The sequence below is a fragment of the Alligator sinensis genome, unplaced genomic scaffold (assembly GCF_000455745.1).
Source record: "Alligator sinensis unplaced genomic scaffold, ASM45574v1 scaffold744_1, whole genome shotgun sequence".
NCBI lineage: Eukaryota > Metazoa > Chordata > Crocodylia > Alligatoridae > Alligator > Alligator sinensis.
Genome location: NW_005842241.1, coordinates 413,263 through 426,291, shown reverse-complemented (window position 1 = coordinate 426,291; position 13,029 = coordinate 413,263). Strand labels below are relative to the sequence as shown.

The following is a 13,029-nucleotide window of genomic DNA, read 5'->3' as shown; positions in this document are numbered from 1 at the left end:
CTGGAAATAACTTGCAGATTTAAGCTATACACATAATTTGATTAAGGCACCAAGGATTGTAGAAATAATGGCAAAATTGGCCAAATTCACAGGATTGTAGAAATTATAGCAAAATAACAAGTTATTTTCTGCTTCAAACAAGTAGTAATCCATGAGGCCAATTAATCTTCTCTTGGATTTCTGCATCCAAAAAATGATGCGTTGCACAATATGTGGATAGATTTTTTTTTTTTACACATACCAACAGGTGACATGCCAGGTCTTGTGTGCAGGGTCCAGGATGCATGCTGCATATGGCACCTATTCTGACTGGCCTGGGACGTGAACTGCACATGGCACTTGTCCTGGTCACTCTGGGGCGCATGCCACACACAGCACCTGTGCCAGCTAGTCTGGGATGTATGTTTCACATGGCACTGGCTCTGTGACCTGTGCTGTATGTGGTGCCCCACACCAGTTGCTCTGGGGCAGGTGCCACTTGCAGGATGGATCCAAGACTTGTCAGCGTGGGTGCTGTGTGGAGCAAGTGCCGCATGCACTTTATATATAGTATGGAGGGGGAAGGGGCAAGTCTGTGGGTTCAGTCTGGCCCATGGGGCCAGCTAAATGTCATACATCTGGCCAGTGGACAGGCCCTGTACCACTTGCTTATCTGGTCTGAAGGGCAAGGTGTTTGACACCTCTCACCTAGACAGTCATATATAAAGGATTTATTCATCCATTAAATTTCTGCAGGTTTGCTGACAACTAAGTCAAAACTACGAATGTATTACTGTAATGATCATATCTTAATGTGGTATTCTAGAGCTATTGGAAGGAGTGCAGCACCATTATTTTTGATCTGGTAGATGACCAGTCTCTAGTAGTTATGTTGCATTTCTCATACTTACGTCTTTACCCTATCAGAAATATGAAACTACCAGAAAACTGCCAGCCTGATGAAAACTTTGCAGAAAAATTATGTCAGTGACAGCGTTGACTTAGTGAGGAGCTGTTTGGTCAGTCAGCCAGTCACGGTCTGCCTGAGCTTAGAAAGACTATCAGGCTGTGGTGATTAATGCATACCAGCTCCTATAACTGAGGATGCACAAATGAGTGGTAACATTTTTGCCCTCTCTACCTTTAGCTCCCCAGTCAGAATGATTAGATGTTCATTTATAGTTGGTTTAAGTAGGGGCAGTCTTTGGTCTGAGTTTGAAATAACTGCATTTGAACTCTCACTTCTGGAGCGATAATAAGATGCCTCACCCACTCTGCCACCAATCCCCTGTAGCCTATTAATAATTGTAATTGTAACTTTGTATGTTTTAACCATTTTCTTGTATATACAAAGGGTTTGTCCTGTTTTCATTCTGCAGGTTGTTCTGTTTCCTATCTTGTTTGTGCTGCTGCTGAGGCCAGATTCAGTTCTCATTGTTCAGCACAAATAGTTGAAAGCTATTTATTAAGGAATCCAGGATCAGGTTTGGAGAAGTCTCCTGCTGATTAGAGAGCTGGAACTCTTAGTAAGCCTCAGGGCTGAACTGTTTTGTCAGACTATGAGAGCAGGTGGATTTGCATGGCTGTGGATCCCGTGCCCTAAATTGCCAGACTTTATTATCTTAGAGAGAGAGTTACCTGTGTTAGTTTGAAGTTAAGACAGAAGGCAGGGTAGGCTGGCATCTTATAGACCATCTCGTTCAGAGAGGCATGAACTTTTGTATTCTGCAGTCTAGTAAGAAGTAGTAAGCAAGTGGGCTGCATAGTTTATGAAAGTATAGGCCTCTCTGGATCAGTTAATCTTTAAACTGATGCACTGTACTGCCTTCATTGTTATCTTAGGTGCTGAGCAGACATTCATTTTTACTGGTGGAAATTCTCTGAGAAATATCCACCAGTAGAACTCTTCCCAGGAGAGGGAGCATACAGGTGTTCAGCCTGCAACTGTCCCCTCTCCTCTGGTTTCCCTTGTTGAACAGGGAAATATCCTTAATAATGCAAATGGGGTTGTTAATCCTAATTAAGGATCCATCTGAAAGGGGTGGAACCTCAACCTTCACTAACTGTAATCCTGCAGCCCAGCTCTAATTAGTGAAATATAATTAACTAGCAGTAAACGACAGACACGGTATAAAGGGGTAATAGTAACTATAGTATCTAAACAGCAACAATGTAAACAACAACCAGCCAGTAAACCCCATTATCAATAATATATCAATAGCAATATCTGATATCGACAATAATATAAGCCAAAGCAATGCAATGCTATCCCAGAGAGGGCACTAGAGAACATGTACAGCTTCTCATATGCTAGCTGCCAGTGAGCCAGTGATCTCTATAGCAGGACTTCTCACACAGACTCACCTGGAGTCACAGCATCAATAACTAGGCACTCTTCAGGTGATCACCAGGCACACTGCAAGCACTGAATCAACACTACAGAGGTATTGGTCCCTTGGACCCTCACCCTGCATGCATACCCACATGGGCGACTGGTGCCCTCTGAGTTTGGGGGGCTACCAGCAGGGTGTGACTGGGGGTGGGGAGCCCCAGCAGCCGGTTGCTGAGCACACAGGCAGCATGGCAGTGATGGCAGAAGTGCCATCACTTCCACTTATGGCACACTGACGGCAGAAGTGCCGGCACTTCCGCCACTGACGTGCTACTGGCAGAATCAATTTTAGGGAGGACACAAGCACTCCTACCAGTCAGAGCGCTTGCTGTCAGGGGGTGCCCCCCTGTGCCCCACTACATGTTGCCTATCCATACCCACAAGTGAGAAGAGTTTGGCCTCCCAGGCCCTTACGCTCTTGTTGGGTTACAGTCTCTTCTGCCACTCTCTCACCAACCATAGGAAGTGCAGTCACATGCTGGACCATGCTGGCCTTTGGCCTCCCAGGCCCCTCAGCCACAGCATTCCAGACATGCACTCACCAGCACCCACATGTAAGGAACCCATTCATTCTGCAAGAGACCAAGATCCCTTGGTCTGGTCTCTTTTGCAACTTTCAACACACCACCTCTGTCAGTCATACTTTGGACCATTCATCCTCATAGATTCATTCATCCAAATACCAATCACATCACTGCTTACCTCCAAGAAGGTGACAGTTACCAACTTGGCATTTGGCATCAAAAAGTTAAATAACATGGAATGTACTGGGCATGCTCAGACTTCAAAACTAGGTCATTACTTCACCCATAGGTGAGAAATTCATCTTCTCTGCAAACTTCTGATCCTTGAACTCACAGAACATGTGTGGCACTATGTTGACTACTTAACTTCTACTCAAAACTACTAACAGGCCACAGGATGCACCACCTTGTGGCCTATACCCTGCTTTCCCCAGACTGGGCTAATCCCAGTCTGGGAAAGGCATGGAAGGCAGCAGCTGCTCTACTCTCCCTGCCTGCTCCTTGGGACTGGGAGAAGACTTCCCATACCTTCCCCAGACTGGGATCTGGGGAACAGGTGGAGAGCAGCCTGCTCTACTGCTTCCAGTGTTTGGGAGCAGAGCAAAGGGAGCACTGGAGGAAAGCCCTCAGCTCCTTCCCCAAGCTAGGTGGTACCTGGTGTTGGGAAGAGGCAAGAAGCATTGGTGACTGCTTTGGGAAGGTGAGAAGCAGGCAATGCCATCCCCACCCATTTACCAGACTGAGGACTATGACAGTGGTGGCAGTTTAAAAGCCAGGGGGACTGGGAACATGCTTGAGGATGCTCTTTCCAAGCTGGGGCTGCGGCCAGTGCATGCTGCACGTAGTACTTGGGATCAGGGCCAGTGTGTTGGGCTCATTGAAGACCCACAGGTGACACTGTGGGCTGGGTGATAGGGCTTTGCGGGCTGGATCTGGTCCACAGCCATATCTTTGACTTCCCTGCTTTACACCATAGGATTGCCAGTAGGCCATGAATTTTGCCTTATCAGAGTGAGCATTTCCACATGCTATTGTGAGATCAGTCTGAGATCAGTCAGATGTTTTATACTGATGCTCCAGCACAATGTGTAGTTATAGCTACAGTGAAGCATCATAAATAATTGTCTTATTGGGATTATATATAGTAGCTAACACGCACACCTTGCTCACAAAATTAACTTTAATGTACAGATTCTAAACTTGAAAATGGTATTAGTGTTAAGTGGCAGCTGTAGGAATGTTGGTGTCCAATAAGTTAGTTGTCTTTTAGTTGTGTGGGAAACTATTAAGCCACACTGAAGAACATATGAACATGGGAGGACAACCCTGTGCACTGTTTTGCCTACTTTTTTTCTAGTTACTCTTAACATTTTTTTAAATCAATTTACAGTTTTTTTTAGTTTAATTTAATTGTTCTATTTCTAATTTTTGAATACAGAAGATATGACAGCTCCTTCAAACACGTGTGCACATACCATCTCAGTTACAGAAAATTGAAATAATAATGTCCATTACATGCACTTATATTGGAATCGTCCTTGGCCCTGCATAAGGTCTGTTAGTAGAAGATGTTAAAAGACTGTTATGAGATGTACTTTGTCATTTAAACTCAAGTCTGTTGGCTAGCATAGGGAAATAGGGAGAAATTATAAGTCATGTTTATACCTATTAAAATAATTCTTATAATGCCCTATTTTCAAGTGAATATGAAAAACGTAAGAGTTGCTGTGTTTGTAAGATGCATGCAAAATTTATATTTTACATGCTGTATTTATTCTAGGTTTTTTTTTTTTTTAAATCTGTGCGGGCCGCCTCCCGATCCTGTCCATGTCGCCATGTGCGAGCCGGGAGCGATATGCGGACCCGTCTTTGCACACGCGGGCTGTGGCCAGCAGCCCGGGCACGCGGGGTCAGAGGAGACCGTGCGGCGGCAAGGCACGCACGGGCTAGAATTAGTCACAGACGCGTAGTGGTTGATTCAAAGATTATTTACTTACACCCAAGATGGTCGCGGTGTAGGCTGGACAGTTTCCCAGGTTCAGCTCCGCTTAAATCCTCGTTGGAGGACTACGACAAACTCGGTTCTTGGGCCCCAGAGTTGTTAAGGCTCCGCAGGTTCGGCAATTCTTTCCCAACGGAGTTGTCGAAGCTTCGTGGGTTTGGTTCTTGAGTATATAGAACAGGGATACGTCTAGGATTGCGCTCGGCGACGGGGAGAGGCCAGAGGCTATTTAGACCTCTGTTGCCTTCTTAAGAAATGCGTTGGGTTCGTAAGGATCCACAGCGCTTAGAGATCTTCGCGCTCTCCCTCTCGGACTCCAATTGCTTTCTCTCCAACTTGGGCGGAAACCACCCAAGCTCTTTATACGGCTAGCAAGCCAATTGCTAGCCGCCACGTGTGCATAATTTAACACAAGCCAATAATGGGGCTCGAATTAAAATACAAATGGCGGGAACTCCTTTAAACCGTGCATCTCTGAGATGCAAAAGAAATGCACCATGCAAAGGAAGCTATAAATTGGCGGGAAAATTCTCCGTTGCACCGGAGTTCTCCTTTACAGCAGAAAACTCCACCATGCAAAGAAGCTGTAATTTGGCGGGAAAATAATTTAGCAGTGCCGAAGCACACACAAAACAAAAACTCACAACTTTGGGTTGTGACAAAATCTAGTCTTCAAACCCTTTAAATTTGTCAAACGAGAGACTTTACTTCCATTTTTGATGTTTCATAAGCTTTGGTTTAAAGAATGCACAATGAAATCCTGAACATTTTACATTTTAACAAGCATATGTTTGTAAGTCACTTGTGGCTGTTTGTCACGAGTTAACTGGCCTCCCCTCACTCAAGGGACATTTCTAATTTTCAAGCTGAAATACTTTGACTTTCAGCTGCTTTTTTTTGGCCTGGCTTTGATTTATACAAATGCTAATGATACAGTTCTGAATCTGTGGGTGTACGTGTTTCACATGGTCATACACATTTTTAAAGTACTGGCTCCAGTGCCGTTCTATTTGTGATGTTGGTACATAAATACAATATTTTCCAAATGAAATTCCAGTAAGTAATTTTCATAATTTTTTTTCTCTTGTGGATGCATAGCTAAAGCCATCTTAAGAATTCTTTACCTAAACTTAAATCTTTATTGTTTCCACAGGAATTGGATGGTATCACCTTCATTGGACCTGACACGCATGCTATTCAAGCTATGGGAGACAAGATTGAAAGCAAATTGTTAGCCAAGAATGCAAAGGTCAACACAATCCCTGGTTTTGATGGGGTAGTCAAGGTGAGAAACTGTTTACTCTACAATCAAATTGCTTAAATAAAAGTAATGTAATTACAAATTCAGTGTTAGTGAAAAATGTGATAGAAAAGTGTCATGCGCTGGCTTTTATTGGTTAGAAAGCTGTCGATGGTGGGGGGGGAAGTCATTAGAGTAATGGAGTAAATTATCAGATATTAGACAGTATACTAAGGGCTGCAAACAAAAAAGGTAGCATCTCAAAGCACTCTTACCTTTTTTTTATAAGAAAGATAATATCGTACATTATATGTTGCAATGTAAGACAGATGAATGAGGTTAATACATCAGGTATGGGTTTGTGTGTGCATGCATATATATGCCTTCATGCATGAATTTTTTTCTTATTTTTTTCACTTTCAATAACTATACTAACGTTATTGTGAAAAAGTATGGCTAAAGATTATACATCAAGTATGTATGTCTAGCAGTCGTTTCACAGTGATGATGAAGTTTGATAAAACTTATCCATATTGCATTACTTTCCATACTGATTCTGTTATAGACTTGTACATATTGTAAGACTGATTCTGTAAAAAGATGTGAGGGGGGATTCTTGTATTATGGAGTGTGTTTCTTCCTTTTAGGAGGAGTTCTTTGGGTTACAGTAGTTTGCTGAAACATCTTTGTTATGTTTCTTTTCACCTCATACAGTCTAAATACAGAGTCTGGCTTTTAGTTTTCCTTCAAAGTTTTGATTGCACTGGTGGTCATCCTTCCTTGATTTTTTTTCTAATCTGTCTTTATCCCCCTTCCTCCCCCAGCTCCTGCCATTCTGTACATGTCTGTTTATAGGCTGGATTTTGTAGGGGGTTTTTTTGGTTGGGGTTTTTTAATTTTTTTTTTTTTTTAAATAAGCCGCTCCATTTGGGATGAAATTTCTAATGCTTAATCTTTAACCTGAAGTTGATTTTTTTTTTTTTTAAATTAATGAGAAGTCATTTCGAATAATTTTTTAATTATGAAATAAAAAGGGAAAACATTTTCCATTGAAAAAGAATATGAATAATTTTAAACTTAGCTGCAGAAAAAATTGCTGACGTTTGAATCTTGGTACTTGGCATTGATCAAAGCTGACTTGTATGATGAAACGTGTTTTTGAAGATGATTTTGAATTATTTTCTTGATGGAATTTTGACCATGCCTTAATGATCAGTATATATCAGGGGAAATAATGTTTAGTATTGTGTCATCTAACCAAGATTAAATCATGCTATTGTTTCTTGCAGCAAGAAACCTCAGCGTGATTTAATCTTGGTAAGGAATGAGTAAGAGTGAAAAATTTAATAGAAGAGAGGGAAGAAAAGAAACAGGGTGTAGAAATGACAAAGAAGGGGAGGCAGCCTTTTTATTTTAACCTATTCTGTCTTTTCCTAGAGCAGGAGAGGCTAGTATGACTTTGATGAAAGTACTTGTGCTACCACAAGTGCCACGAGACATGTCTCTACAAATCCATTCATTCCTATGGCCATGCCTCTGTGGGTTGGCCCAGGAAGGATGTAGATAATGACAGCATGTTTGGATGCTCAATCACCACATTTCTACATGCACTAGGCAAAAACTGTTGATGTTGCTAATAATGCAAGTGCCTGGTGTCTGTGGTGTCTGAAGGACTCTTGTGTTAAGAGATACATATTTGTCCAAGCAGTTTATAATTAAGAGTATGCTGCCTTTGATCAAAGCTTTACAAATCCTCTTTCTATACTGTTCTGTTCTGCTCTGGTGTAGCGCTAGGATTAATGGGAACCCTGATGTCTTGCAGCAGTAACAATTGGACTGTATCTCAGACCTCTTCTAAGCTAATTGTGCCACTGAACCATGTATAGAAGCTTCACTAAAAAAACTTAGTAACAGTTAAGTTGTGCCTTAGCTGATCTCTATTATTCCTGATGCCCTGTCTTTCATTCTGCAGTTCTAGGAATTGCGGCCTGCACATGGTGTATGTTCTGCTTAATCGATATCAAATGAGTAGGCCATGTTGAATTAAACAGCCATCAAAGTTTTTATTTTTCACACAAAATCACCTAATGTTACAGGAATATTTAACATTCAAATTTTGCATAAACCTTTAATAGTAATAACCGTTTCATGGGTTGTTTGTTTATGGTTAGTCTAGTCCAAAAATATCCACAAAATTGGATAAATGTTTAATAATATTTAATACCACAACCAGTAAAACTAATAGAGAAGATTACCTAACTACAGGTACTCAAGTGGGTTGCCATGCTTCTTGAGTTATCTCAAAAGGTTCAAGATGCCCAAAAAAGAAATGAGAACTGCTAGCAATGTAGATGGTAGCCAATTGCACTTTGACCTTTACATCAAAATGTGAATAGCCCTACCTCCCAGCCTTCAGTATCTGGATGATCAGCACTTAACTTGGATGAAATCTGGTCTTCCTCCAAAACTCCCCCCACCAAATTAAATAAGATTAGAAAACTGAACAAATCAGAATAACTTTTAAAACAAAGGGCACTAATGGGGTTACTATTTTGAATTGTTGGGAAGAAAGAGGAAGATTATTTCATTTTAAATGTTGCAAGGTTCTCTTATAAGAAGTGTGTGAACCAATGCTATTCCTACACATAGAGTTGAAGCTTTGAAAAGAAGTGAGGTTGAGTTGTCTGGAGACAGCATGTGACAATGGTGATGCATAGGGGGTGCACCTACACCCCCTGAGAATGCTGGTGTACCCTCTGGCAGCAGTGTTTCCGGGTAGGGGGGGCAGGTGAGAGCACTGGTGCCCCCCCTGAGAGTGCCAGCCGAGGAATGCGTCAGGAGAAGTGGTCCTACCTGGAAGTGCCAGCGGCGTGCCACTGCCGGTTGTGGGTCGGCAGAATTGGCCTTAGTCGCTGACTGTCCGCTAGGGGAGCAAGTGCCCCCCCAACTCAAGAGGTACCAGTCGCCCATGGCATGTGACAGTTAGACCCAAGGGGAGAACCCTCATTGCCAGAAGTGAAAGAGGAGAGCATCTTCTGAACTTGATGAGTGGAGTGACTACCTGGGTCACACAATGCGATAGGGCTGGTGTTCCCTAGTGCACAGTGTGGTTTGCCATTTTCTACCTAGCCCAGGATATAAAGAAGAGGTAGTGAGGTTCTAAGCAGGTATAACTATAGGAACAACATGCCTAGGACATGGTAGTTAAATCTCAGAGACTTAAAAACCTTTACGTTCTATCTTTTAAGTGGACAGCTGCCTGATCAGATAATTGGCGAGCTTCCATACTCTTCTGTGGTTTGAATCTCTACCTGACTCTTCACCCCTCTTTATGGGTTGGGACTTCTAAAAGTCCAAAGGACAGTTTTGTACCTGTTTCCTCTGAAAGTTTTAGGGAGTTTAATGCCTAACTCCCTCTTGTTCATTTTTACCTTATCAAGATGGCTTCTTTCCATTTGGTCTAGGAAGTATTTCAGTCTGTACTGGCCCCAATAAACTGGACAGAAAAGTGCTTTCACACTTATATGTGAAGAGGATTTGACTATAGAAGTTAGGCAGCTAAAATTTTTTGGTGGTTGAGTGGGGAAGGTAGGCATAAGAATGATTAACTGCTTCCAGTTTGTCATTGTCTTAACTCAGTTCAAAACTGCATTAAAAGAAGCTTATTTTGGCTGAAGTGAAGAGCAGTGGCTTTTTATTAGGCATCATGTAATCAGTGCTGTGAATGCTTTTTTTGAGTGCTTCACAAATAAAGACTAAGAAATGTGTCCCCTTCTTCAAACAGCGTATCATTTAAGGTACGAGAAACAGTCAAAGGTCTAAACACGGACAACTAGTTTAGGGAAAAGGGGCTGTGAAGGTGTTATAGCTGAGAGTGAAGTACTGTTTAGCTGAAAGGATTTTTTCAAGGGTTTGCTTTTAAGCAGGGTTTGAAGATAGAAGAAGAGGGTGCTTGACATGCAAGAAATGAGAGACTATTCCCAGATGTGTGGGCAGCATAAATGAAAGCATGAAATGAAGAAGAGATGAAGGGTCCTTGGAGGAAACAGTATTGGGAGTATAGTGAAAGTGAATTGGAGATTAAGGGGAAATGAGAACTGAGATGCAAGCAAGGGTGGCATGCTGGACCTTGAAAATGAGAATGAGGATCTTAAATCTCATACAGTGAGATTTAAGAGAACCATTAAAGATGGCATGATGGTTTGAGAACATGTGGCCTTTAGCATCCATTAGTGTGGTTAGATTGGAATGGGGAAGTGAAAAATAGGAGACCAAAAGTAAAAGAGTAGTAATCAAGCTGAACAATGACAAAACTTGAGTGTTGATTAAAAGCGGTGTACTACGATTTTTCTACAGTGTATAAATGAAGGCCATGCTGGATAAAACAATCAAAAGGGAGAAAATGGGTGGTGGGGAAGAGGAGAGAATGTGGGGGTGGTGAAGAGACAAGGAAAGATTTTATTGCTAGATAGTATATAGTTTTGTTTGTATAACTATGACATATCTATACCATGTCAGCATCTTATAAAGTGAACTTGGGCTCATGAAAGCTTGTGTTCTATATATAAATATAGATCTATATCTATATCTTATTTAGTTAGGCTATAAAGGTGCATATCTACCCTGCCTTCTTACACCATGTCAAATTGTGCTAGGGAGTGCCACAATAAAAAACGCTACAAACTTGCTTCTGCTCTGCATGCCAAATGTTGAAGAAATGTCACGTAGCTGCTTGAACAAGACATACCCAAGCATGAGAGCAGTGCTGGCATGTGCCAAAACGGGTATTTTTTTGGTATTTGGCATGCATAAAGTGGGAGCAAGGCAGAACAAGTGTTTCTCACTTGGGCTCCTTATGGTTTGATGTAGTGTAGACATATTCTAAATTTAGCAGTGCTCAATGAGGATCCAAGAAGTTTATATCTGCAGGTGAAATCTTGGACTCATTGGAGTTTGTGGGAATTTTTTAAACTAAATTCAGTGGTACCATCTTAAATCTCATACAGTGAGATTTAAGAGAACCATTAAAGATGGCATGATGGTTTGAGAACATGTGGCCTTTAGCATCCATTAGTGTGGTTAGATTGGAATGGGGAAGTGAAAAATAGGAGACCAAAAGTAAAAGAGTAGTAATCAAGCTGAACAATGACAAAACTTGAGTGTTGATTAAAAGCGGTGTACTACGATTTTTCTACAGTGTATAAATGAAGGCCATGCTGGATAAAACAATCAAAAGGGAGAAAATGGGTGGTGGGGAAGAGGAGAGAATGTGGGGGTGGTGAAGAGACAAGGAAAGATTTTATTGCTAGATAGTATATAGTTTTGTTTGTATAACTATGACATATCTATACCATGTCAGCATCTTATAAAGTGAACTTGGGCTCATGAAAGCTTGTGTTCTATATATAAATATAGATCTATATCTATATCTTATTTAGTTAGGCTATAAAGGTGCATATCTACCCTGCCTTCTTACACCATGTCAAATTGTGCTAGGGAGTGCCACAATAAAAAACGCTACAAACTTGCTTCTGCTCTGCATGCCAAATGTTGAAGAAATGTCACGTAGCTGCTTGAACAAGACATACCCAAGCATGAGAGCAGTGCTGGCATGTGCCAAAACGGGTATTTTTTTGGTATTTGGCATGCATAAAGTGGGAGCAAGGCAGAACAAGTGTTTCTCACTTGGGCTCCTTATGGTTTGATGTAGTGTAGACATATTCTAAATTTAGCAGTGCTCAATGAGGATCCAAGAAGTTTATATCTGCAGGTGAAATCTTGGACTCATTGGAGTTTGTGGGAATTTTTTAAACTAAATTCAGTGGTACCAAGACTTTGCATGTTTTTTTTTTAGGCACCTGTTTTAGATATGTTCATGAGCTGGGTCGAAAGACAAACTGGAAGTTGGAGATTAATAACTGATGGCTTGTTAGTTTGGTTTTGCCTAGTTGCTATATACCAGGCAAAATGTCTTCTTTCCAGAAACATTTTCTTTCTAACTAATAAAATATTTATAGCTCTAGGACAGGGGTCGGCAAGGTTTTTGGGCAGATGCCAAAAACTCTCACAACCTCAACTTGTAAGATGTTGGCATGCCAGGGGTGAATGGCAGGGGAGTTGCGAGGGGCTTGATCCTTGTTGTGGCTGTGCAGCCCCAAGGTGCGAGTGCCAAGCAAAATGCCTTCGCGTGCCACATTCTGGCACAGGTGCTAGGGTTTGCCTACCCTGCTCTAAGAGTCAGCAAACAAATTGAGCTAACCATCCAAACATCAAAGCAGTTTTGCATTTTCTTTTTTTTTAATCTGGCCAGAGAGGTAAAAAAAAAAAAAAAAAAAGAACAGGTAAGAAACTACTACTACTTAAATGAACAGAAATAACTATTTTATATTGTTTGAATTCAAAGATGGTATAATCAGCCATTAAAAAAATATTATTGTGACATCATTTTTATAAAAGGTTGTAGTTTTATAAGGCTATTTAATAAAATAGTTATTTTTTCCTTAACACTTTATTAAAATAATTTCCCAGAGTTATATTTTTTCTAATCTCTGCTTATTTTAGGAAAATAAGAGCATAGCTAATTTGATTTTATAGGAAATAGTAGTAAATCAATGGAACCTTGGAAAAAAAGAGAGATTAAATTATTTCAAAATACTCTAACCCCTTCATGTTTTCTTTGTCTGTATTCCAGATATGAACTTATACGTTTTTGCAGCACAGTGTACATGAATCTGAGTTTCTTTTCTTCATAGGAAGTGTATAGTATGTCTGTCATAGCTTCCTAGCATCAAAGTCTAAAAATAACTGCCTTAAATTTTTATTGGAATTTGGACACTTGCCACATATTTATGCACTCTGTAAATTAAAAGCTCTATATTAAAGTTACTGTTTC

The 13,029-nt window shown here is 40.9% G+C and overlaps 1 protein-coding gene across 4 annotated transcripts in view; it reads left to right on the top strand.

Moving 5' to 3' along the window:
• Positions 1 to 13,029, top strand: part of PCCA (propionyl-CoA carboxylase subunit alpha) — a 465,712-nt gene that overhangs the window by 128,563 nt on the left and 324,120 nt on the right. For all 4 annotated transcript variants that reach the window (XR_003094961.1, XR_003094962.1, XM_025208618.1 and 1 more), the window contains exon 6: positions 6,051 to 6,182. Coding sequence is in view for 2 of the 4 variants with exons in the window: in XM_025208618.1 (XP_025064403.1) it covers positions 6,051 to 6,182 (132 nt within the window). In the remaining 2 variants the exon portion in view is untranslated. The remainder of the gene's footprint in view (positions 1 to 6,050; positions 6,183 to 13,029) is intronic.